This window comes from Nycticebus coucang, chromosome 2, assembly GCF_027406575.1.
Source record: "Nycticebus coucang isolate mNycCou1 chromosome 2, mNycCou1.pri, whole genome shotgun sequence".
Lineage (NCBI taxonomy): Eukaryota > Metazoa > Chordata > Mammalia > Primates > Lorisidae > Nycticebus > Nycticebus coucang.
The window spans coordinates 115,904,834-115,930,150 of record NC_069781.1 but is presented as its reverse complement, the minus strand read 5'-3'; the positions used below and the strand labels follow the sequence as shown (position 1 = coordinate 115,930,150).

At 46.8% G+C, this 25,317-nt stretch overlaps 1 protein-coding gene across 3 annotated transcripts in view; it reads left to right on the top strand.

Annotated features, from left to right (window-relative positions):
* THOP1 (thimet oligopeptidase 1) overlaps positions 1-25,317 on the top strand; it is a 39,974-nt gene that overhangs the window by 9,812 nt on the left and 4,845 nt on the right. For 2 of the 3 annotated variants that reach the window (XM_053580689.1, XM_053580681.1), the window contains exons 5-12: positions 2,781-2,883; positions 16,903-17,063; positions 18,461-18,596; positions 18,978-19,344; positions 19,839-20,040; positions 23,680-23,866; positions 24,028-24,156; positions 25,139-25,275. In XM_053580689.1, coding sequence (XP_053436664.1) covers positions 2,781-2,883; positions 16,903-17,063; positions 18,461-18,596; positions 18,978-19,344; positions 19,839-20,040; positions 23,680-23,866; positions 24,028-24,156; positions 25,139-25,275 — 1,422 coding nt within the window. The remainder of the gene's footprint in view (positions 1-2,780; positions 2,884-16,902; positions 17,064-18,460; positions 18,597-18,977; positions 19,345-19,838; positions 20,041-23,679; positions 23,867-24,027; positions 24,157-25,138; positions 25,276-25,317) is intronic. The other variant, XM_053580693.1, reaches the window with a different exon arrangement.

Genomic DNA, 25,317 nt, shown 5'->3' with positions numbered 1-25,317 from the left:
TAAAAAAATAAAAAGGCCAAACTTTAAAAAAAAAAAAAAAAAGAGAGAGAGTAAGAGAACATGGGCATCAGCTGGCATTTCCCTGCTCTCATGAGTCCTCTCCATGGCTTGGTGTGAGGGTTATCTCTTGTTTTCTACCTGAGAACCGGGGCTGGGGGAGGGCAGCGACCTACTCAGGTCCTGTGGTTGGTTGGTTTGGTTTTTTTGAGACAGAATCTCACTTTGTCACCCTCCATAGAGTGCTGTGGCATCATGGCTCACAGCAACCTCAAACTCCTGGGCTCAAGCAATTCTCTTGCCTCAGCCTCTCGAGTAGCTGGGACTACAGGCTCCCGCCACAACGCCCGGCTATTTTTAGAGGAAGACTGGATCTTCCTCTTGCTCAGGCTGGTCTCAAAACTCATGAACTCTGGCAATCCACCTGCCTTGGCCTCCCAGAGTGCTAGGATTACAGGCATGAGCCACTGCGCCTGATCAGGTCCTGTGGTTTTTATGTGAGAGTGTCTCAATTCTTGCTCACATTCCTCTTTGCTATGCCATGTAGCCCTGGGGTTCCTGAAAAACTCGTGCCCTCAGCCCCTTGGCTCCTCACTGCCTTTTACTCCTTCTGAAGGATTTGCTGTGTGGTTTCTGTCTTACTGAGAAGGGAGGGTGGCCTGCCTCTGGCCCGTGCAGTGTTTCCCAGCTCTGTAGCTTTGCTCCCCTGTGTGTGGCTCATGATTGGTCATGGCCCTGAGGAGGCTGGAGCAGGGGGAGGAAAAGGCCAGCAGCTGGAGTCACTTTCTCCTGACCTGCCTCCTCCAGGGTGATCACAGTTCCTGAGGGCCTCTCTCTCTGCCAGTGGGAGGCAGGTTGGCACTCATCTCTGCCTTTGATGAACCATGAGACCAGTTTAGGCTGCACTGCCTGCCCCTTCACCTGGTGACTGTGGGGAACAGGCCAGTAAGCCCCAAGAATCTCTGCCCTCACCTTCCCTGCTGGGCTCTTCCCATACCTGGTCTGGGCTGGTGGAGATGACAGTGAAGGCACAGGAGCTGGAGCCAGAGGACTGGGGCCCAGGGCACAGAGCTGCAGGGACCAGGTGAGCTGCCACCGTGGAATGGGCTCAAGGGTAAGATGAGATAATTTGTGTAGAGCTCAGAGTATGGTACTGGAGTTAAGTCTGGCGTGTTAGTAGGAAACAGAGGTAGATTGAGTCTGAGAGAGCAGGGCACAGCTACCATTGAAAAGAAATTTGTCACAGTTCCCAAGAAGAGTGGGCAGTAGTAGGCCAGTCAGAGGTACCCTCTGGGCAGGAGGCTTCACCATGGTCCTGTAGGCAGAGCTCACAGTTAGGGTGGGCCCTGGGCACAGGGGCTGTCTGAGCCGTCTGGTCCCTGACCCTGGAGTGGTTAGGGTGGGGCTGGTGCCCCAGGACGTGGTCTGTGTGGGGAAGGTGTGTTGGTGTTCACAGCAGTGCCAGTGCCCTGTCTGTAGGAACTGGCCACTCAGGAGGACCACAAGTCATCAAGGCACCAGAATACAGACAGGCCCTGATTTACCATAGAAACTATACTTCAAATTTTGAATTTTAATCTTTTCCCGGGCTGGCGGCAGCTGTAGGGTGCTCCTCTGGGCACTGCTGTGTTCATTGAGTTACATGAGATAGTTGGTACTTTACTATATGTTAAGTCTTGTGGTAGGTGACGGCCTAGCCGTGGACTGACATGGTGTCCTAAGCATGTGTACTGTGGGCTAGGCTCAGCTGTGATGCTCCATAGGAGTGTTAAAGACATTTTCAATTCATTGTGGGTCTGTTGGAATGTACCTCCCATCCTAGGTGGAGGAGCATCTATACAGGAAATAAAAGACACGGTTGATACAGGCAGCCAGAGTTCCCATAGGTGTGACTGTCCTTGTCACCTGAACCCTGTTCCCACCAGTATTGGTTTTAAGAGACAAATGTGCCTTCCCTCTCTGGGCTTGCTTGTGTAAGGCGCCAAAGAAAGGGACATTTGGAAGCATCAGTGTGGGGCCTGCTCCCAGAAGAGGCCCAGTGAGCCTGAGCACCTGGTTTAGAGCCATAGCCTGCCCAATGAGCCCACATTCTGGGCACAGTTGTCAGCACGGTTTGCCCTCCCTGCCTACCCTTCTGTCCTTCTGGTAGACATTTGTGCTCTAGCCTTGTGGAGCAGTGTCATCCTCCTGCTAAGGGACAGGGACTCGCTCTCTAAGGGCTCTAAAGCTGCCCCGGGGCGGGGGAAATGGCTCCCCACACCATATCTGCCTGCAGAGGTTCTAATTTGAAGCCCAGCTCTGCTGCCAGTCTGTCACTTACCACGCGGTCCCAAGTGAGGTCTTTGTCATGTGGTGATGACCTCTTTGCAGTCAGCACTGGCAAAGGGGCCACTTGAGAGTCACTTTTTTAGCTGGTACCCCACATTACCAGGGCTGGTTTTTAACTTTCTAAAAACCAGATTTACCAGATAAAGGAGAAAACATGTCTCTGTTAAAATGTTTAAAAGTGTAGGCCGTAGACTGAAGATGGCTTCCGAGAGGAGGGTCTGGAACTTAGGCTCAGACCCGTGCCACAGGGACAGTCTTGTGGCCACCCGAGTCTGTCTTCTTTATGTCTTGGCTTTTTCACTCTTTCCAGTTGTCTCTTTTCTTGCTTGGGTCAGGGGAGGAACCCCCTTGGCCCTAGCTTTAATGGGAATAGGCATGTCCCTGCTGCTGGTGTGGTATGCACAGTCCCTACTCTTGGTCTCTTCCTCCTCCCACTACTGTTGTCTTTTCCTCAGAAAATCAAAAGCATCAAGAAGAAGCTTAGTCTACTGTGCATCGACTTCAACAAGAACCTGAACGAGGATACAACCTTCCTGCCGTTCACACGTGAGGAGCTAGGTATGGGCCTGGCCATGTGGGATTGCTTCTCGGGCATGTCCTGCCTGATGGCTATCATTCCCAGGGTTGTGCTGTGGTCCTAGTGGGTCTCAGAGGCCACTGCTTCCCACTGCAGTCAAGGACTCAGGAGGCAGAGGCATTTGCAGCTGACCACCACTGGACAAGGGATTTCTTTACCTGGTACACTCAAGGGTTAGAGCCAAAAGCTCTATATCTCTCCTTGGAGAGGACTGTGGTCTGTCCCATCCAGGTTTCACCCCTATGGAAATTGCCCCAGGCAGCAGCAGGACCCCTGGGCTAAGATAGGCAGTTACAGCCTGGCCATCAGGTACCTGCTACTTTTGTTGAGACAGAGTCTCACTTTGTTGCACAGATTAGAGAGCCATGGCATCAGCCTAATTCACAGCAACCTCAAACTCTGGGGTTTAAGCAATCCTCCTGCCTCAGCCTCCTGAGTTGCTGGAACTACAGGCACCTGCCACCATGCCCAGTTAATTTTTCTTCTATTTTGAGTAGAGATGGGGTCTTTCTCTTACTCAAACTGGTCTTGAGTTACTGAGCTCAGGAAAACCATCTGCTTCAGCTTCCCAGAGTGCTAGGATTATAAGCAGGAGCTACTGCACCTGGCCCTTGATTTTGATTTTTTATTTTATTTTATTTTATTATTATTATTATTATTTTGAGACAGAGTCTCACTATGTTGCCCTGGGTAGAGTGCCATGGCGTACAGCCTACAGCAACCTCAAACTCTTGGGCTCAAGCGATTCTCTTGCCTCAGCCTCCCAAGTAGCTGGAACTACAGGCACCCACCACAACGCCCCGCTATTTTTTGGTTGTAGTTGTCATTGTTGTTTGGCAGGCCCAGGCTGGATTCAAACCTGCCACCTCCAGTGTATGTGGCTGGCACCCTAGGTGCCGAGCTGGCCTTTGATTTTTTTTTTTTCCCCCCTTTTGGCCTGTGATTTTTTTTTTTTTTCGATGTATATTCTTTTTCTTTTTTTTTTTTTTTTATTGTTGGGAATTCATTGAGGGTACAATAAGCCAGGTTACACTGATTGCATTTGTTAGGTAAAGTCCCTCTTGCAATCATGTCTTGCCCCCAGAAGGTGTGGTACCCACTAAGGCCCCGCCCCCCTCCCTCCTTCCCTCTCTCTGCTTTTCCTTACCCCTCCATAACCTTAATTGTTATTAATTGTCCTCATATCAAAATTGAGTACATAGGATTCATGCTTCTCCATTCTTGTGATGCTTTACTAAGAATACTGTCTTCCACTTCCATCCAGGTTAATATGAAGGATGTAAAGTCTCCATTTTTTTTTAATAGCTGAATAGTATTCCATGGTATACATATACCACAGCTTGTTAATCCATTCCTGGGTTGGTGGCATTTAGGCTGTTTCCACATTTTGGCAATTGTAAATTGATCTGCAATAAACAATCTAGTACAAGTGTCCTTATGATAAGAGAATTTTTTTCCTTCTGTGTAGATGCCCAGTAATGGGATTGCCGGATCAAATGGGAGGTCTAGGTTGAGTGCTTTGAGGTTTCTCCATACTCCTTCCAGAAAGGTTGTACTAGTTTGCAGTCCCACCAGCAGTGTAAAAGTGTTCCATTCTCTCCACATCCACGCCAGCATCTGCAGTTTTGAGATTTTGTGATGTGGGCCATTCTCACTGGGGTTAGATGGTATCTCAGGGTGGTTTTGATTTGCATTTCTCTAATATATAGGGATGATGAACATTTTTTCATATGTTTGTTAGCCATTCGTCTGTCTTCTTTAGAGAAGATTCTATTCATGTCTCTTGCCCATGATATATGGGATTGTTGGCTTTTTTCATGTGGATTAATTTGAGTTCTCTATAGATCCTAGTTATCAAGCTTTTGTCTGATTCAAAATATGCAAATACCCTTTCCCATTGTGTAGGTTGTCTCTTTGCTTTGGTTGTTGTCTCCTTGGCTGTACAGAAGCTTTTCAGTTTAATGAAGTCCCATTTGTTTATTTTTGTTGTTGCAATTGCCATGGCAGTCTTCTTCATGAAGTCTTTCCCCAGGCCAATATCTTCCAGTGTTTTTCCTATGCTTTCTTTGAGGATTTTTATTGTTTCATGCCTTAAATTTAAGTCCTTTATCCATCTTGAATCAATTTTTGTGAGTGGGGAAAGGTGTGGGTCCAGTTTCAGTCTTTTACATGTAGATATCCAGTTCTCCTAACACCATTTATTGAATATGGAGTCTTTCCCCTAAGGTATGTTCTTGTTGGTTTATCCAAGATTAGGTGGTTGTAAGATGTTAGTTTCATTTCCTGGTTTTCTATTCAATTCCAAGTGTCTATGTCTCTGTTTTTGTGCCAGTACCATGCTGTCTTGACCACTATGGCTTTGTAGTACAGCCTTAAATCTGGTATGGTGATGCCCCCAGCTTTATTTTTATTACTAAGAACTGCCTTAGCTATACGGTTTTTTTTCTGGTTCCATACAAAACGCAGAATCATTTTTTCCAAATCTTGAAAGTACGATGTTGGTATTTTGATAGGAATGGCATTGAATAGGTAGATTGCTTTGGGAAGTATAGACATTTTAACAATGTTGATTCTTCCCATCCATGAGCATGGTGTGTTCTTCCATTTGTTAATATCCTCTGCTATTTCCTTTCTGAGGATTTCATAATTTTCTTTATAGAGGTCCTTCACCTCCTTCATTAGGTATATTCCTAGGTATTTCATTTTCTTTGAAACTATGGTGAAGGGAGTTGTGTCCTTAATTAGCTTCTCATCTTCACTGTTATTGGCGTATACAAAGGCTACTGACTTGTGGACATTGATTTTATATCCTGAAACATTACTGTTTTTTTTTTTTTGATGACTTCTAGGAGTCTTGTGGTTGAATCTTTGGGATTCTCTAAGTATAGGATCATGTCGTTAGCAAAGAGAGAGAGTTTGACCTCCTCTGCTCCCATTTGGATTCTCTTTATTTCCTTGTCTTGCCTAATTGTATTAGCTAGAATTTCCAGCACTATGTTGAATAGTAAAGGTGACAGAGGACAACCTTGTCTCGTTCCAGTTCTAAGAGGAAAAGCTTTCAGTTTTACTCCATTTAGTAAAATATTAGCTGTGGGTTTGTCATAGATAGCTTCAATCAGTTTTAGAAATGTGCCACCTATGCCTATACTCTTCAGTGTTCTAATTAGAAAAGGATGCTGGATTTTATCAAATGCTTTTTCTGCATCTATTGAGAGGATCATATGATCTTTATTTTTGCCTCTGTTAATATGGTAGATAACGTTTATGGACTTGTGTATGTTAAACCAGCCTTGCATCCCTGGGATGAAACCTACTTGATCATGATGTATGACTTTTTTGATGATAAGCTGTAATCTATTGGCTAGGATTTTGTTGAGAATTTTTGCATCTATATTCATGAGTGAGATTGGTCTGAAATTCTCCTTTTTGGTTGGGTCTTTTCCTGATTTTGGTATCAGGGTGATGTTTGCTTCATAGAATGTATTGGGGAAGATTCCTTCTTCCTCGATTTTTTGGGAATAATTTCTGCAGTACAGGAATAAGCTCTTCTTTGAAGGTTTGATAGAATTCTGGTGTGAAGCCATGTGGACCAGGGCATTTTTTGTTTGGAAGATTTTTTATTGTTTCTTTAATCTCGGTGCTTGAAATTGGTCTGTTCAGAAGCTCTATTTCTTCCTGACTAAGTCTAGGGAGAGGGTGTGATTCCAAATATTGATCCATTTCTTTCACATTGTCAAATTTCTGGGCATAGAGTTTCTGGTAGTATTCAGAGATGATCTCTTGTATCTCTGTGGGATCAGTTGTTATTTCCCCTTTATCATTTCTGATTGAGGTTACTAGAGATTTTACTTTTCTATTTCTCGTTAGTCTGGCCAATGGCCCCTGTAGGTCAACTGGCACTTACTTCTGGCAGCTTGCAGAATCTTTTCTTTTGTCTTGACTTTGGACAGGTTCATCACAATGTGTCTTGGAGAAGTTCAGTTAGAGTTGAGGCGACCTGGAGTCCAATATCCCTCTGAAAGCAGTGTGTCAGAATGTTTGGTGATATTTGGGAAATTTTCATTTATAATATTCTCTAGTATGGCTTCCATTCCCCTGGGGCATTCTTCTTCTCCTTCTGGGATCCCTATAACTTGAATGTTGGAACGCTTCATAAGGTCCCATAATTCTGACAGTGAACGTTCTGCTTTCTCTCTCTTCTTTTCTGCCTCTTTTACTATCTGAGTTATCTCAAGAACTTTGTCTTCTACCTCTGAAATTCTTTCTTCTGCATGGTCTAACCTGTTGCTGATACTTTCTATTGCATCTTTAAGTTCCCTAATTGACTGCTTCAGTTCCTTCAGCTCTGCTATATCCTTTCTATATTCTTCATATTGTTCATCTCTTATTTGATTCTGTTTTTGGATTTCCTTTTGGTTATTTTCCACTTCATTAGCAGTTTCCTTCATTGTTTCCACCATTTCCTTCATTGTTTTCATCATGTGTATTCTAAATTCCCTTTCTGTCATTCCTAACATTTCTTTATTGGTGGAATCCTCTGCAGTAGCTACCTCATGGTCCCTTGGAGGGGTTGTTCTGGACTGGTTCTTCATGTTGCCTGGAGTTTTCGGCTGATTCTTCCTCATGAGTGATTTCTTGTATCTGTTTCTTTGCCCTAATTTTCCTTTCACTTCCTCTTTAAGTTCCTGTTGCTCTTCCTCTTGCTCTTTAAGTTCCCATGCCTGTGGACTAAGGTTTTGATGAGTCCTTTTGGTATAGGACCAGAAGGATGGGAAGGTTGAAGAGCAAGAAGGGATGAAAGAAAGAAGGAAAGAGCAAAAAGAAAATAGAGAAAGGAGAGGGGGTGGTTAAAAGGAATATTGACAAAAAGAAGAGAGGCACAGAAAGAGGGACACAGAGCAATATAGGTGTACAGTGGAGTACTTTGACACAACCTTAAAAAAACCCCAGCCTCTGGGGGTGCCCGGTTAGGTGGTTCCCTTGAAGTCAGCAAGACCTGAGCAGACACAGTACCCCACCTCCACCAAGTAGAGAGGAAAGACAAAAATGCTATAAATCAAACCAAAACAAGCAAACAGAAAACTTTACAGGATAAAATTTGGTGAAAAACCAAATAATAGGGGTAGAAACACTAGCAAAAATGAAGTTCTCATTTTGAAAAAGGCACCAATGGGAAATTGTATTTAAACTAGAAAAATTGAGAAAGAAAAAAAATCTGTATGGAAAAGGTTGAAATTAAAAAACAAAACAACAACATCAAAATAAACAAAAAACAAATAAGAAAAAAGAAAAAACCAACCAAAAACAAAGCAGTATATATATCTTGTTGAATATTGTCTGTGCAACAGGTGGTCTTTGGGGTATGAGATGTTAATCACAATGCCGATACCATTGGAGGCCTCTGCTGATTTCTCAAACCCCACAGGGTAGACACCCTAAATCTCTCTTCAGCCCTCTTAAAAGGCATGTTAAACTTCTAAACTTGCTATGCAGAAGCTTTCCCAGGAAAGTGCTTGTCGCTGGAATCACTGCTGAAGTGGCTATCCACTTACCCAGTTTGCTAAAACCAGTCTCACTCTGCCCCTGAGGTTTAGGGCTGTAAGGCGGCTCAGTCCCCGCCTTTAGGCTGGTCAGTCACTAGGTTACTTGTTCCGCCTGATCCTTGCTCTGCAACCCTGAGGGCGGACCTTGCTGGGGCAGTTCTCTCCCAATGGCTCCCTGCAGCCCACAGCAAACACTATTAGCTCTGTCCAGCTCAGTGGCTCAGTCTGGGGCCCTAGACAACACCCAAAGTTCTCCGCACTCCTGCTCAAGCTTGCCCCAAGGCAGTTCAACTGAGTGCCAAGTCCAAAAACACCAAAACAGTTCACAGGTAAGGCCTTTCCGGTTTGCAGCCTCGCTGCTACTGTACTTACAGCTGTCGGCGGGATTAGGCCAATTGAACACACGCAACCACTTACTAGTTTTCCACTGTTTTTGTCCTCCTCTTGGGGTCGAGAAGTCTCTCGCTGACTCCCTGTATCCTCAAAGGGATGATTATAGGCAGATCCCACCAGCCAGAGATGCCTGGAGTCCTATTCCCCAGACTCATGGTGCCCAGATACAAGAAAGCTGTTACTCGGCTGCCATCTTGCTCGCTCTCCTTTTTTTTTTTTTTTTTTTTTAAAATACAGACAGAGTCTCACTTTATCGCCCTTGGTAGAGTGCCGAGGCATCACACAGCTCACAGCAACCTCCAACTCCTGGGCTCAGGTGATTCTCTTGCCTCTGGAGTAGCTGGGACTACAGGCGCCTGCCACAACACCTGGCTATTTTTTGTTGCAGTTTCGCCAGGGCCGGGTTTGAACCCACCATCCTCGGTATATGAGGGCAGCGCCCTACCCACTGAGCCACAGGCCCTGACCTGGCCTTTGATTTTTAATCTTAAAAAAATGAATGGGACAGACTGAGTCCAAAGTTACCAGACCTGAATTCATCTTAGAGTACAGAAGTCTTGGGGCCAACGTGTCTTTCTTTCTTCCCCTCTTTTCCCTACCTCTCCTTTCCTGAATGTTTGTTTTAGAAAATTGCAGACCAATAGAGAAGTTGCAAGCATAGTGTAATGGTGAGGCATTGTATGCATCTTGGGCTTGTCCATTAGCATCCTGCTGTCTTTCTCTGTAGAGATACCTGCATATATGGGATTCTTTTCCTGAACCATTTAAGAGTTATTTATAGGCCTTGTGACACTTTGCCAAGAATAAGGCCATCCTTCCACATAACATCAGTGTTGATCTTGCCCTGGGAACCAGCATTGAACATGGTAATGTCTGAGACACAGATTTGTCCCCTTTTTCTGGTGATGGGCTTTGTTATTGCACTTCCCTCTCTATGTGACACCCAGTCAGGCTTCATGCCTCGAATCTCGGATCTCCTTAGGCTCTTCTCTCCTTTAGTCTTTTTAAGTAGTAGACATTTTTGAATGTGCGCTGTGGCACTCATCATCTGGCTTTGAGGCTCTACTGGGGGATTCAGACGGGGCCTAGATATTCTAATCTACTTATAGAATGTAATCTCTGACTCTAGAATTTTAACTATGGTTGCCTCTGAGGTGTCTGGTAAGGGGCCATCGTTGGCTTGAGGCCTCCTGGAGTGACTTGGTTGTGCAGCCCCTCAAATGCATGTTTCCTGAATAAGGGTCCACCAATCGGGCACTGCTGAGCTTGGGCAGCACATCCTAATACTTGACACCCAAGGCAGGAGAAGACAGTGGGCTTTGGTTTGTGTTAAAGCTCCCTGTCTCCCAGGAAGAGGGGACCCCAGACTCTACTGTTCAGGGACATGTCTGGTCATCCACAGTGCCCATGCAGCTGCTTGTCCAGCCCAAGTGCCTCAGCTTAGCTTTCCATACGGGAGGCTGGGAGTCCCTGTGGAACTGGCAATTAATGCCTCAAACGTTAGGCAATGGCCCTCTGCTATGAAGCAACTCCATTTCTCTCTATGGTCTATAATTTGTCCGGAGATGCTTTGAGACTTTCACTCTGTTTTCTGTTGCATATAACAGAATGCCTGAAGTTTGGCAGTTTATAAAGAAAAGGAACTTGGGCAGTGCCTGTGGCTCAAAGGAGTAGGGTGCTGGCCCCATATGCCGGAGGTGGTGGGTTCAAACCCAGCCCCGGCCAAAAACTGCAAAAAAAAAAAAGAAAAGGAACTTATTTCTTACAGTTCTGGGGATTGAGAAGTTTAAGGTCACATGGTCACACCTATGGAGTGCCTTCATGCTGTGGGGTTTTCTATTTGATTCCAAATGTCTATGTCTATTTTTGTGCCAGTACCATGCTGTTTTGACTACTATGGCTTTGTAGTACAGCCTTAAATCTGGTATGCTGATGCCCCCGGCTTTGCTTTTATTACTAAGTACTGCCTTAGCTATATGGGATTTCTTCTGGTTCCATACAAAATGCAGAATCATTTTTTCAAAATCTTGAAAATCTGATGTTGGTATTTTAATAGGGATGGCATTGAATCAGTAGATTGCTTTGGGAAGTATAGACCTTTTAACAATGTTGATTCTTCCCAGCCAAAAAAAAAAGATTCTTCCCAGCCATGAGCATGGTGTGTTATTCCATTTGTTAATATCCTCTGCTATTTCCTTTCTTAGGGTTTCATAATATTCTTCGTAGAGGTCCTTCACCTCTTAGGTATATTCCTAGGTATTTCATTTTCTTTGAAGCTATGGTGAAGGGAGTTGTGTCCTTAATTAGCCTCTCATCTTGGCTGTTATTGGCACATACAAAGGCTACTGACTTGTGGACATTGATTTTATAGGCTGAGACATTACTGTATTTATTTATTTATTTATTTATTTTGAGACAGTCTCAAGCTGTCACCCTCAGTAGAGTGCGGTGGCATTGCAGCTCACAGAAACCTCCAACTCCTGGGCTAAAGTGATTCTCCTGCCTCAGCCTCTCAAGTAGCTGGGACTATAGGCACCCGCCACAACACCCAGCTATTTTTTGGTTGCAGCCATTGTTGTTTGGTGGGCCCGGGCTGGATTTGAACCTGCCAGCTCAGGTGTATGTGGCTGGCACCTTAGCCGCTTGAGTCACAGATGCCGAGCCCATTACTGTATTTTTTGATGACTTCCAAGAGTCTTGTGGTTGAATCTTTGGGGTTCTCTAAGTATAAGATCATATCATCAGCAAAGAGGGAGAGTTTGATTTCCTTGGCTCCCATTTGGATGCCCTTTATTTCCTTGTCTTGCCTAATTGTATTGGCTAGAACTTCCAGCAATATGTTGAATAGTAATGGTGACAGAGGACAACCTTGTCTGGTTCCAGTTCTAAGAGGAAAGCTTTCAGTTTTACTCCATTCAGTAGTATTAGCTGTGGGTTTGTCATAGATAGCTTCGATCAGTTTAAGAAATGTGCCACCTGTACCTGTACTCTTCAGTGTGCTAATTAGGAAAGGATGCTGGATTTTATTGAATGTTTTTTCTGCATCTATTGAGAGGATCAAATGGTCTTTGTTTTTGCTTCTGTTAATACGGTGGATAATGTTTACGGACTTGTGTATGTTAAACTAGCCTTGCATCCTGGGATGAAACCTACTTGATCATGATGTATGACTTTTTTGATGATAAGCTGTAATCTATTGGCTAGGATTTTGTTGAGAATTTTTGCATCTATATTCATGAGTGAAATCAGTCCAAAATTCTCCTTTTTAGTTGGGTCTTTTCCTGGTTTTGATATCAGGGTGATGTTTGCTTCGTAGAACATGTTGGGGAAGATTCCTTCCTCCTCAATTTTTTGGAATAATTTCTGCAGTACGGGAATAAGCTTTTCCTTGAAGTTTTGATAGAATTCTGGTGTGAAGCCATTTGGACCAGGGCATTTTTTTGTTGGAAGATTTTTTATTGTTTCTATTGATCTCAGTGCTTGAAATTGGTCTTCCTATTTCAGGAAGAAATAGGAGCTCTATTTCTTCCTGGCTAAGTCTAGGGAGAGGGTGTGATTCCAAATATTGATCCATTTCCTTCACATTGTCAAATTTCTGGGCATAGAGTTTCTGGTAGTATTCAGAAATGATCTCTTGTATCTCTGTGGCATCAGTTGTTATTTCCCATTTATCATTTCTGATTTAGGTTACTAAAGATTTTACTTTTCTATTTCTAGTTAGTCTGGCCAAAGGTTTATCTATTTTATTTATTTTTTCAAAAAACCAACTCCTTGTTTCATTAATTTTCTGAACGATTCTTTTGTTTTCAATTCAATGATCTCTGATTTAATTTGGGATATTTCTTTTCTTCTACCGGGTTTAGGCTTAGATTGTTCTTCTTTTTCCAATTCCATAAGATGGCTTGTGAGTTTGTTGATGCGCTCTCTTTCTGTTTTTCGAATGTAGGCATTAAAGCGATAAATTTTCCTCTCAGAACTGCTTTTGCAGTATACCACAGGTTTTGGTAGCTTGTGTCTTCATTGTTGTTATGCTCAAGGAAATTAATGATTTCCTCTTTTATTTTCCACTTCCTGCACCCAACTGTCATTCAACAGAAGGTTGTTTAATTTCCATGCCTTCGTGTAGGGTTGAATGTTTTTGTTAGAGTTGAGTTCCACCTTTAGTACCTTGTGGTCTGAGAAGATACAAGGTGAAATTTCAATTCTTTTGATTCTGTTGAGGTTTGTTTTGTATCCTAGAATATGATCAATTTTAGAGAATGTCCCATGGGGCGATGAGAAGAATGTATATTCTTTATCTTTGGGATGGAGTGTTGTATATGCATCTATCAAGCACACTTGTTCTAGGGTCTCATTGAAGTCCCTTATATCTTCATTTAATTTCTGTTTAGAGGATCTGTCCAGCTCTGTAAGAGGAGTGTTAAAGCCCCCTGTTATTATGGTGTTATAGGATATCATATTGCTCAGACTGAGTAAGGTGTGTTTCAAGAATCTGGGAGCATTTAAGTTGGGTGCGTAAATATTTAGAATTGAAATGTATTGTTGTATTTTTCCCTTGACCAATATAAAGTGACCATCTTTGTCTTTTTGACTTTAGTTGCTATAAATCCACATGTATCTGAAAATAAGATTGCAATCCCTCTTTTCTTCAAAATTGTCTTCCAACCCTTAACTCTAAGTTTTAGTTTGTCTTTTGAAGCTAGGTGTGTTTCCTGCAGACAGCAAATGGACGGCTTGTGTTTTTTAATGCAGTCAGCTAATCTGTGTCTCTTCAATGGGGAATTCAAGCCATTAACATTTATTGAGATAATTGATAAGTGTGGTTGTGTTCTATTCATCTTATTTTGTGAGAGTCCATTGCTTAGTTTTACCTTTTGCATCATTGTGGAAGTTAGGTTCTATCCTTTAATTTCTGAGTTCTTACTTTGCTGTTGATCCATTGTTAGGGTCAGTGTTTAGAACAGGTTGAAGAATTTCCTGTAGAGCTGCTCTTGTTGTGGCAAATTTCCTTAGTGTTTACATATCAGTAAATGATTTGATTTCTGTGTCAATTTCAAAGCATAGCTTAGCGGGATATAGACTTCTGGGCTAGACGTTGTTCTGTTTAAGTAGATTAAAGGTAGATGACCATTGTCTTCTTGCTTGAAAAGTTTCATTAGATGGCTCGGCGCCTGTGGCTCAAGTCACTAATGCACCAGCCACATAAACCTGAGCTGGCGCGTTCGAATTCAGCCTGGGCCTGTCAAACAACAACGATGGCTGCAACCACAAAATAGCGGGGCCTTGTGGCAGGTGCCTGTAGTCCCAGCTACTTGGGAGGTGGAGGCAGGAGAATCGCTTGAGCCCAGGAGTTGGAGGTTGCTGTGAGCTGTGATGCCACGGCACTGTACCCAGGGCGACAGCTTGAGGCTCTCTGTCAAAAAAAAAAAAAAGTTGCATTAGAGAAGTTTGCAGTCACCCTGATGGATTTGCCCCTGTAGGTCAACTGGTGCTTACTCGCTTACTCCTAGCAGCTTGAAGAATCTTTTCGTTTACATTAACTTTGGACAGGTTCGTCACAATGTGTCTTGGAGAAGCTCTGTTAGAATTGAGGTGACCTGGGGTCTGATATACCTCTGAAAGGAGTGTGTCAGGATCTTTGGTGATATTTTGGAAATTTTCATTTATAATATTCTCTGGTATGGCTTTCATTCCCCTGGGGCATTCTTCTTCCCTTTCTGGGATACCTGTAACTCAGATGTTTGAACGCTTCATAAAGTCCCATAATTCTGTCAGTGAACGTTCTGCTTTCTCTTCTTTTCTGCCTCTTTATCTATCTGAGTTATCTCAAGAGCTCTGTCCTCTACCTCTGGGATTCTTTCTTTTGCATGGTCTAATCTGTCGTCAATACTTTCTATTGCATCTTTAAGTTCCCTAATTGATTGCTTCAGTTCCTTCAGCTCTGCTATGTCCTTTCTAGATGCTTCATATAGTTCATCTCTTATTTGATTCTTTGGATTCCTTTTGGTTATTTTCCACTTAATCAGCAGTTTTCTTTATTGTTTCTATCGTTTCTTTCATTGTTTTCATCATTTGTATTCTAAATTCCCTTTCTGTCATTTCTAACATTTCTTTATAGGTGGAATCCTCTGCAATAGCTACCTCACAGTCCCTTGTGGGGGTTGCTCTGGACTGGTTTTTCATGTTGCTAGGATTTTTCTGCTGATTTTCTTCCTCATGAGTATTTTCTTTTCTCTGTTTCCTTGCCCTAATTTTCTTTTCACTTCCTCTTGCTCTTTAAGTTATCGTGCCTCTGGCCTAGGGTTTCGATGCATCCTTTTGTACAAGACCAGAAGGATGAGAAGATTGAAGAGCATGAAGGGAAAAAAGATTTTAAAAAAAGAGAGAGCAAAAAAGGAGAGGGGGTGAGTTAAAGGGAATATTGACAAAAAGAAGAGAGGCAAGAAAGAGGGAGACAGGAGCAATATAGGTGTCCAGTAGGGTACTTTGACCCAACCTTTAAAACCCCCAGCCTCTGGGGGTGCCAGGTTGGGTGGTTCCCTTGAGGTCAGCAGCTCTTTGCCAGTCTGTTCAGACACAGTAGAGAGGAAAGACAAAGATGCTATAAATCAAACCAAAACAAGCAAGCAGAAAACTTTACAGGATAAAACTGGGGGGGAAATCAAATAATAGGGGTAGAAACACTAGCAAACGAAATTCTAATTGTTAAAGAAGGCAACAATGGAAAATTATATTTAAACTAGAACAATGAAGAAAGAAAACAAAAAAATCTAGAAGGAAAATGTTGAAAGAAAAAAGAAATGAAAAACAAAGCAGTATATATATCTTGCTAAATATCGTCTGGGCCACAGGTGATCTTCTAGGGTATGAGATGTTAATCACAATGCTGATACAGTTATACAAGATGAAGACTGGCTGGAAGCCTCTGCTGATTTCTCAAACGCGACAGGGTGGAGAGCCTAAATCTCTCCTCAGCCCACTTAAAAGGCACTTTATACTGTTAACCTTGGCTAAGCAAAAGCTTTGCCAGGAAAGCACTTGTCATTGGGATCACTCTTAAAGTGGCTGTCCACTTACCCAGTGTGCCAAAATTGGTCTCACTCTATGCCCCTGAGGGCCAAGGCTGTAAGACATCTCAGTCCTTGCCTTTAGGCTGCTCAGTCACTAGATTACTCACCCAAAGTCTCCCACGGGTTCCTTGCTCTGAGATTCTGAGGGCAGAGCTTGCCGGGTCAGTTCTCCCACAGTGGTTCCCCAAGGCCCACAGCTGAACACTATTCTGTCCAGCTCAGCGGCCAGTCCAGGGCCCTAGAAAATGCTTAAAGTCCTCCACACTCTCCCCCAAGTTCTTCCAAGGTATTTCAATTGAGTGCCAAGTCCAAAAAACCCAAAACCGCTGACAGGTAAGGCCTTTCCAGTTTGCAATCTCATTGCTGCTGTACTTACAGGGGCTGGTGCTGTACTTACACTGAACAAACACATGCAGCCATTTGCCAGTTCTCCACTGCTTTTGTTCTTCTCACGGGGTTCCAGAAGTCTCTCGCTGACTCCCTGTGTCCCTAAAGGGATGTTTCTAGGCAGATCCCACCAGCCAGAGAGATGCCTGGAGTTTTCTCTCCCCAGTCTCACCATGCCCAGTTGCAAGGAAGCTGTTACTCGGCTGCCATCTTGATCCTTCTCCCCGTTTGAGTTCATCTTACCTCTCAGCTCCCAAGGGCCTGATGACCCTGCCCTTGCTCTCCCTCTCCCTCACTCCCTCACACCCTTGGGGGCAGAAACTCCCTGAAAGCCACACTGTCAGAGGGTTGAGCTGAATTAAGCTCTTCTGTCCCCGTGGGCATCCCTGTGAGAACAGACGGTCCCTCTTGGGGCCCTGGAGAGTTTTCCTCTTGGGGTTAAGAGAAGGAAAGTGAGTTGGTCAGAATCACAGAGAGTGGTGCCCAGACTGCAGCATCTCCCTGTGTCCCTAGCCTCCTGCACAGAGGAGAAACCCACCCCTTCCCACCTGCACTCTGCACTGGCCTATGTCAATCCTTTCAAAGCTGCCCTGCTTTTGTCCCCTAGGAGGGCTCCCGGAGGACTTTCTGAACTCCCTGGAGAAGATGGAGGATGACAAGCTGAAAGTCACTCTCAAATACCCCCATTACTTCCCCCTCCTGAAGAAGTGCCACGTGCCTGAGACCCGGCGGAAGGTGGAGGAGGCCTTCAACTGCCGCTGCAAGGAGGTGCGCTGGCTCTGCCAGGGCCCATGGGCTGCACCTGTCCGGTTCAGAGGGTGGCACAGGTTGCCTGCCTCGTGGGCACATAAGCTACCTCTGGGCTTTGCCCACAGAGGATCTCGTAGTCTTGCCTGCCTGAGTTCAGCGACTAACAGAAGCCTCCCGTACAGGGCTTGGCCTGCCCTGGTAGGGGACTGCCAGGCCTGGCCTTGCTCCTGGGGCCGCTGCATGTGATCTGGTCTCTCCTTAGACTGCTCTGTTAGTGTCTGCCCCTGACCACATCTCCCTCGCTCTTCTCAAGCCATCCTCACATGCCTCAGCCCAGGTTGTTCTTAAATACTAGCACCCAGAGCTGAGCCTGGTCTAGACTTCCCACTGGGACCTCAGCTTCAGATGGCCACTTCCACACAGACACACGTTATGTCCCCCTATTCCCCACTGTTTGGCCAGGTCGCCTCTGTCTGCATTTCCCCTGTCTAGCATGTAGGGCAGGTGAGGGCATGAGGCTCAGACCCCTGGTTTTCCTCAGGGCATCACATGGTGCTCACACAGTTGGCAAAGGAGCTACTGGCCAGAGATCTCAGCTGCCTCTTGCCTGCTGTGCAGGGGTGTGAAATAGCTATGGCACCATAAGTGCAGGTAGTGACGGCATGTGTATTCTATTTCTGTGGGCTGCAGCAGACGAGCTCAGTGCTATGGTAAGGGTTCCAGGGAAAGCCCCTACTATAGGACCTGTAGTGAGGCCCTAGAGATAGCTGTCTTCCCCAGGTGGAGCCATACCTTGTCCTACAAGGTCTAAGACGCACGTTCTGCCCCTGTGCTATAGCAAGAATTTGTGACGCTGGAAGTCTCTAGTAGGCAGACCTGTGGGCTGGTCAGGGCCCCACAGGAGTTGGCCTAAATCCCACCCCAATCCCCAGGCCGAAAGGACATGGTGCCTGGAGAAAGTGCCTGAAGATGGTACCACCCATGCCCTCCCATGGCTCTTTGTACACCTGCCTGGTTCCATTGTGTTCCCATGGGCCTCTTATGCTAAGGGCATGTCTGTCCCAAAGGGCTGCTGCAAGGAACAAGTTTCTCCTGGTGAACAAGTCAGATTGGTTTTGTGCATCCATCAGCCCTGTACCCTCAGCTTGACCTGCATTTCACGTGGAGTGGGCAGAACCCCTGAGGCTAGGGACTAGGCAGTGGACCATGGGATATCCCTAAGTGCAGCAGTGATTTCCCTACCTCCTGTGTCCCTTTTTGTTTGGGGATTTGGAACCATTCAAGCCTCATACCCTCTCTGGTTCTGAAAAGAACTTGGCTTTATAAGGACCCATGTGGGTGTGGCTGGACAGGGTGTGTAGAGGTCTGGCCAGACGGGGTAGGAGGTCAAGTGATAGTGGTGCTGCCGTTTGCAGGAGAACTGTGCCATCCTCAAGGAGCTGGTGACCCTGCGGGCCCAGAAGTCCAGCCTGCTGGGCTTCAGCACACATGCAGACTATGTCCTAGAGATGAACATGGCCAAGACTAGCCAGGCTGTGGCCGCATTCCTAGGTAAGCCTCCTGCTCCCTCTGCCTGCCTCTACTGGAGGCCCTGTAAGGAGGACTGTGCTTAACTGTGATACAATGTCATATCTGGGAACGTTGTTCTTCTCATCTGTAGAGTGGGACTTCTGGGCCCTGCCCTGACTCCTAGTCTTGGCTACAGGGCTCCCAACATAACATGAAGCATCTAGACAGAGTTTGAGCCTGGCACCCAGCCCTGTTGCTCCCATCCCAAGGCTCTAGCCCCTCTAGGTTACCAGGAGTTGCTATCAGTACCTCCTGCAGCATTGGGGTCAGTGAGAGGCCTCCATGGCTCCGGCCTTCTTTCTGGGGTACATGTATGAGAGCCTGCTGCAGCAAGGTGGCCCTAATTTTCTGCCCTCCCTGCAGATGAGCTGGCACAGAAGCTGAAGCCGCTGGGGGAGCAGGAGCGCGCCGTGATCCTGGAGCTAAAGAAGGCTGAATGTGAGCAGCGAGGCCTACCCTTCGATGGGCACATCCACGCCTGGGACATGCGCTACTACATGAACCAGGTGGAGGAGACACGCTACCATGTGGACCAGAACCTGCTCAAGGAGTACTTCCCCATGCAGGTGGTCACCCAGGGGCTGCTGGGCATCTACCAGGAGCTCCTGGGGCTGACCTTCGACCTGGAGGAGGGTGCTAGCGTATGGCACGAGGATGTGAGGCTGTATGCAGTGCGGGATGCGACCTCAGGGGAGGTGATCGGCAAGTTCTACCTGGACCTCTATCCGCGGTGGGTGTGGGCAGGGCCCGGGTAGGGGAGGGATGCACTCAGGCCCCCAGGTCTCCTCTGTGCCTGGCTTTGCCCTTCGTGAACAGCAGTGAGGTCTGCTACATTCTCTGTATGGTCTTGGTGATGAGCCATGATGTACAGGGTCTACACTTTAGGCACTAGACATATAGTGGTCACCATTCACTTTGTGGCTCAGCCACACTGATAGGGAAATAGCTCTGTTGAGGCCAAAGTCCCTGGGGATCCCACTGGCAGGAATGTGACCTGATCTGTGGTTCTCAGGCTTCTCTGCAGAGGCAGGCACCTCAGGAGGCTCTCCCAAGGAGTGGGGGCCCCAGGGCAGCACTGGTGGTCTCTCAGACCCCAGCCCTGGGTACTCCTGTGCTGGGAGGGAGGTTTAGCACCTTGAATGTCTCAGGGAGTCTTGGTTTTCAGGTAGGCTAAGGGATGTGGCATAGGGATCTTCGTGGGCCTGACCTCACCTCCCTCCCCAGGGAAGGAAAGTATGGGCATGCGGCCTGCTTTGGCCTGCAGCCCGGCTGCCTACGGCAAGATGGAAGCCGCCAGATCGCCATTGCGGCCATGGTGGCCAACTTCACCAAGCCCACCCCAGATACCCCATCCCTGCTACAACACGACGAGGTAGAGACCTACTTCCACGAGTTTGGGCACGTGATGCACCAGCTCTGCTCCCAGGTGGGTGCCGGCCACAGTTCTGCCACTACCAGGGAGGGGCGTGGATGAGATCTCACTGGCTGCCTGGTGCCCAGGGATGGAATTGGGTGCCTGGTTCTGCCTGTGCTTTCTTCATCTGATACAGTTATGGTGATGACCTCTGTTGAGGCCAAAGACAAGCCTCAGCCCAGGTTTCCTGGGCCCCAACCTCATGTCCATGTCCCAGGATCCCAGCTGTGCATGTGAACTTGCTCTCAGCCTCTCGCTGGCACTCAGGACACCCATTTTCCCCATCATGAGAACATTCTTGGAGCCTAACTGGGAGTGTGCAGGACCTGGTGTTCATTGGTTTTTAGTGAATTCACAAAGTTGTGCAACTGTCACCATAGTCAGAATGTTTCAATCACCCTGAAAAGATCTTTTATGCCCCATCAGCAGTTACTCCCCTCCCCAGTCCCCAGCAGCCACTGATCTACTTTCTGTCTCTGCGGATTTGCCTATTCTGGACACTTCATACACAAGAGCCCCCTGATCTGAGGGGCAATGCCTACAAGCAGAGGTAGTATCAAGCCCTACATAACTACATTCTCCTAAAACATGCACATCTGCAATAAAGTTTAATTTATAATGATAAGTAATTATTATTATCATATATAGTATATATAATATGTAGATTATTACATACATTATGGGGCCTTTATAAGAATATGCTGTAATGCAAGTTATATGAATGTGGTCTCTCAAAATATCCTATTGTTCCACACTCACCTTTCTTGTGATCTGTGTATCTGAAAACTGAGGTGGCTGTTAAGTGACTAATAGCTGTGTACCATCTACAGTGAGGAAGTGTTTCATGTCCCAGTGTAACCATAGGACAGCATAAGGGGGCATCACACAACTCAGGCTGGTGCTCAATTTAAAACTTATCTATTGTTTATCTCTCAAGTTTTTTCATTTAATATTTTCAGACCATGGGTAATCAAAACTGCGGATGTGGAGGCCTGTTATAAACACAGTCACACACTGTGTGTCTTTCTGTGTTTGCTTCTCTCACTGAGCACCATGTGCTCCAAGTGCATCCATTTTGTGGCCTGCATCCTAGCCTCCTTCCTTTTCATGGCTGAATCCCCCATGTGGATTCAAGTGTCTTGATGAACAGAGGTTTTTAACTTAGATGAAGTTCAGTCCATTAACTTTTATCTTTTACAGTTTGTACTGTTTTGTATCCTGTTGAAGAAATTGTTTCCTAATCCGAGGCACTAAGATTTTATCTTCATTCATTCATTCATTCATTTACTGGAAACAGAGTCTAAAGCTGTCACCCTGGGTAGAGTGCGATGGTGTCATCATAGCTCACAGTAACCTCCATCTCTTGGGCTCAAGCAATCCTCTTGCCTCAGTTTTGCTATTTTTAGTATAGATGGGAGTCTCACTCTTGCTCAGGCTGGTCCCCAACTCGTGAGCTCAAGCAATCCACCCACCTTAGCCTCCCAGAGTGCTAGGATTACAGGCATGAGCCACTCACTGCGCCCACCCTGTCTGAATTTTTTTTGCCACAAGTTTGATAGTTTCTTCTTCATTGTGGTCTGTCGGATGTTGTGAGTTAATTGTCTGTGGTGTGAAGTGGGGTCGATGTCTGTTGGGGCTGAGGCAGAATGAACAGAGGTGTGTGACCAGGAGGGCTGTGGTGAGGCCAAGAGGTGGGTGGAGAGACTGGGTGATGAGGGATTAAGGTGGCTTGTTTTGGGAGTATGTGGGAGAGGGAGTCCAGGGTGTCACCCCTTTTTGGTTGAGTGTTGGGGGGGCAAGTGCAGTCTTTAGGGAGAGAGGGATTTCTATAGGAGCCCAGGGAGAAAGGTGCTGGTGCCCTCTGGGACCTGTCCTATTGTCTGTGTCTGACTCTCCATGGGGATTCACGTTACAGGAAACCAAGGAGGATGGTAGCACTGGGGTAGCCGGGAAAGTGGGGTTTGCAGAGATAGCAGGAAACAGATGGCCCCAGCTCTGCATGTCACAGAGTCAGGACAGGAAGGGACCAGGTGGCAGAGATGGGATGTCCATGGCATGTGTTGGACATGGTGGCACCAGCCCTCTTTTGCTCCCACCCCCACGGCCCTCTTCCCAGGTTGCCCTCCTGCCTGTGCTCAGCGAGTCTCCAGAGGACCTGAGGCAGGGTTCCTTGACGCCACTTGCCACCCTGATGACTCGTTCACCCATTCACAATGTCCCCTCAGCATTCCCAACTTCCCCTGTGCAATCTGCTCACCCTGATGACTTGGGCAACCATTTACGATGTCCCCTCAGCACTTCCCAGCTTTCCATCTGCAGTCTGCTTACAGTCTTTGTGCTTCTTTCCCACATCTGGAAGACTTGGCTGCTGGCGGCCCTCAAGGCTTACTCTCTCAATTCCTTTACATCTTTGCTTTGACATCATCTTGCTAAAAAGAGTCTTTCCCAAAGTGCACAGTCCATTGTCATCATCGATGGTTCTATCCTGTGAAGTCTTCACAGACATTGGGAAGGGTGTCCTGAGCTGTGATTCCTGAGGGAACGTCCTGGAGTAGGTTCCTGTGGGCTTCTGGTCATGTTTTCATCAACTAATCAATGCGGGGCCTCCTGTGTGTGTTTTTGTTTAAACATCCCACAAGAGTCACTGATTCATTATTAAGGTTGAACATAGCAGCTAGCAGCCCTGTCTCTGGGGCCTGAGTGCAACTTCTATAATACATGGTTTCCTCTGTGAAGCTCCTCGTGGCCTCTTTGTGCCCAAGGACACTATTAGACACCTCAGTACCACCCATGAGGGTGTTTTAAACAGCCCAGCCCACATCACCATTAAGCACAAAAATGCAAACAAATGTCACTCTCATTAGAATAAGAAGAGGACCCTTGTCCACAGTCTGAGCTAAGAGAAGGTAGAAGTCTCTGAGAAAGTGCTGAGTGTGAACATAAACCTTACTGAGTAGATGAATCCAGGAATGAGAGCCTATGCATCCTTTCCCGGCTTCCTGCCATACTCTGGGTCCACAGTGCTTACCCTTGTCATACACACATGCACATGCAGGATCCCCTACACCTGAAACAAGTCCCTCTGTGAACAGCACAAGTCCCTCCATGCACACTTGCTAGCAGGACAAGGAGCATGATTGCATGATCCTTGGAGTGGGGGAGCCTCTGTGCTGTTGAAATGACTTCTAGGTCTCTAGAGAAGCCATTTGGCCTGTTGTTCTCCAGGTGTGGCTCTGGCTGGACTGAGCCAAGGGCTAGGCCTCAAAGGGAAGATTCTAGGCACAGACATAGTGTACCTTCTGTCGCCTGGCACCCAGGGTCATTCAAACCCAATTGTTCTCAGGCCCCTTCCACACTGGCACCTATGTTTCTTTGGGGCACAGAGCTTTTGGGGAGCTCCATGGACAGGGCAGAGGAGTGTGGGTGACCACTGGGACAGCGGTGAGCATCTTTGGGCATGTCCTGGAACAGGTCAGCCAGCAGCAGCCCAGGGGCCTTACCTGTCCTCATCACTTTTCAGGCTTTGCAGCTGGGGGAGAGGCAGTTACCTGGCTGTCTAGGTGTGCTTGGGAGGGTGGCCCAGGTAAGGCCCTAGGGAACTGGCTGGGCAGGGTCTGGGCATTGGTGCGGCTCTTTGCCCTATACCTGTAGGCGGAGTTTGCCATGTTCAGCGGAACGCATGTGGAGCGAGACTTCGTGGAGGCGCCTTCACAGATGCTGGAGAACTGGGTATGGGAGGAGGAACCCCTGCTCCGGATGTCGCGGCACTATCGAACGGGTGGCACCGTGCCTCAGGCACTCCTGGAGAAGCTCATCGCATCCCGGCAGGCCAACACAGGTGCGGCCACCCCAGCTGCCCACCTTCACGCTCTCTGGTCACCAAGGCAGGACAAGGGCCCTGTCACAGGGCCACCTGCAGTTTTCAGGTCTGGTGTGCCTAGAAGTGTTGGGACACCCACCCCAAAACCTAGAGGCCAGCTCCTGCCCATCTTTCCCCAGGTCTCTTCAACCTGCGCCAGATCGTCCTTGCCAAGGTGGACCAGGCCCTGCACACGCAGACGGATGCAGACCCAGCAGAGGAGTATGCCCGGCTCTGTAAGGACATCCTCGGGGTCCCTGCAACGCCAGGTAGCTGCCCTGAGCCAGGGAACCCAGAGCAAGTCCATGCTCGTGTTTTACTTGGCGAGTGCTGGGGAGCTCCCTGCTGGGGGCTTCTCAAGGTGGCCACTGGAGGGCAGCCCTGCCTAAGGCAGGTTTCTGGCTGTGGGGGGCGTAGGTATAGGTCCTGGGACTTCAGGAGAAATGCATTCTGGGGAACCTTTGCTTTAAATACATCAACAAATGAAGCTGGTTTTTTCTTGATCCAAAATTGCAATTATGTGCTTTGTAGAAAGCTTGGAAAGGTACAGAAAAGACTAGTAATTCTAGATCCTGAAAGCAATGAGTTAATGACATGCCTTATTTGTATGTGTGTATGAATATACAGCTATGCGAAGAGAACTGGAATTTTAACGTGTTATGTCTTACTGGTTTAATATTTCATGAACACTTAAATCTTCAACAAAGTGCTTTAAGTGGCATATGATATTGCATCATATCAGTGTGCCTTGATCAGGCAGTCTCCTAATGGCAAATATGTTGGGGGTTTTGGGGACAGAGTCTCACTCTGAGTGCTGTGGCATCATCATAGCTCACAGCAACCTTAAAGTCTTGGGCTTAAGTGATCCTTTTGCCTCAACCTCCCGAGTAGCTGGGCCTACACAATGCTCAGCTAGTTTTTCTATTTTTAGTAAAGACAGTCTTCACTCTTGCTCAGGCTGGTCTCACACTTCCAAGCTAAAGCAATCCTCCCACCTTGGCCTCCCAAGAGTGCTAGGATTACAGGTGTGAGCCACCATGCCTGACCCTAATGGCAAGACGCTATAGACGCTAATGTCACTGGTGACCATGCCCTTGTCCTCTGCAGTAGCAGGTGCAGACATGTCCCACAACCCTGTTTTAGCTTTGTGTCTCCAGGGCTGTCCCAGGCTAGGGCAGGGGTGGGTCTCTGGTGAGGCTGCTTTGATGTCCTCTTCCTGAGGGAGCCAACCTTGCTGTGTGTCTGTCCCAGGGACCAACATGCCTGCAACCTTCGGCCACCTGGCAGGGGGCTATGATGCCCAGTACTACGGCTACCTGTGGAGTGAGGTGTACTCCATGGACATGTTTCACACACGCTTCAAGCAGGAAGGCGTCCTGAACAGCAAGGTGAGGAGGGGAGGCCAGGGACTCATGGCCTTGTGCTATCTA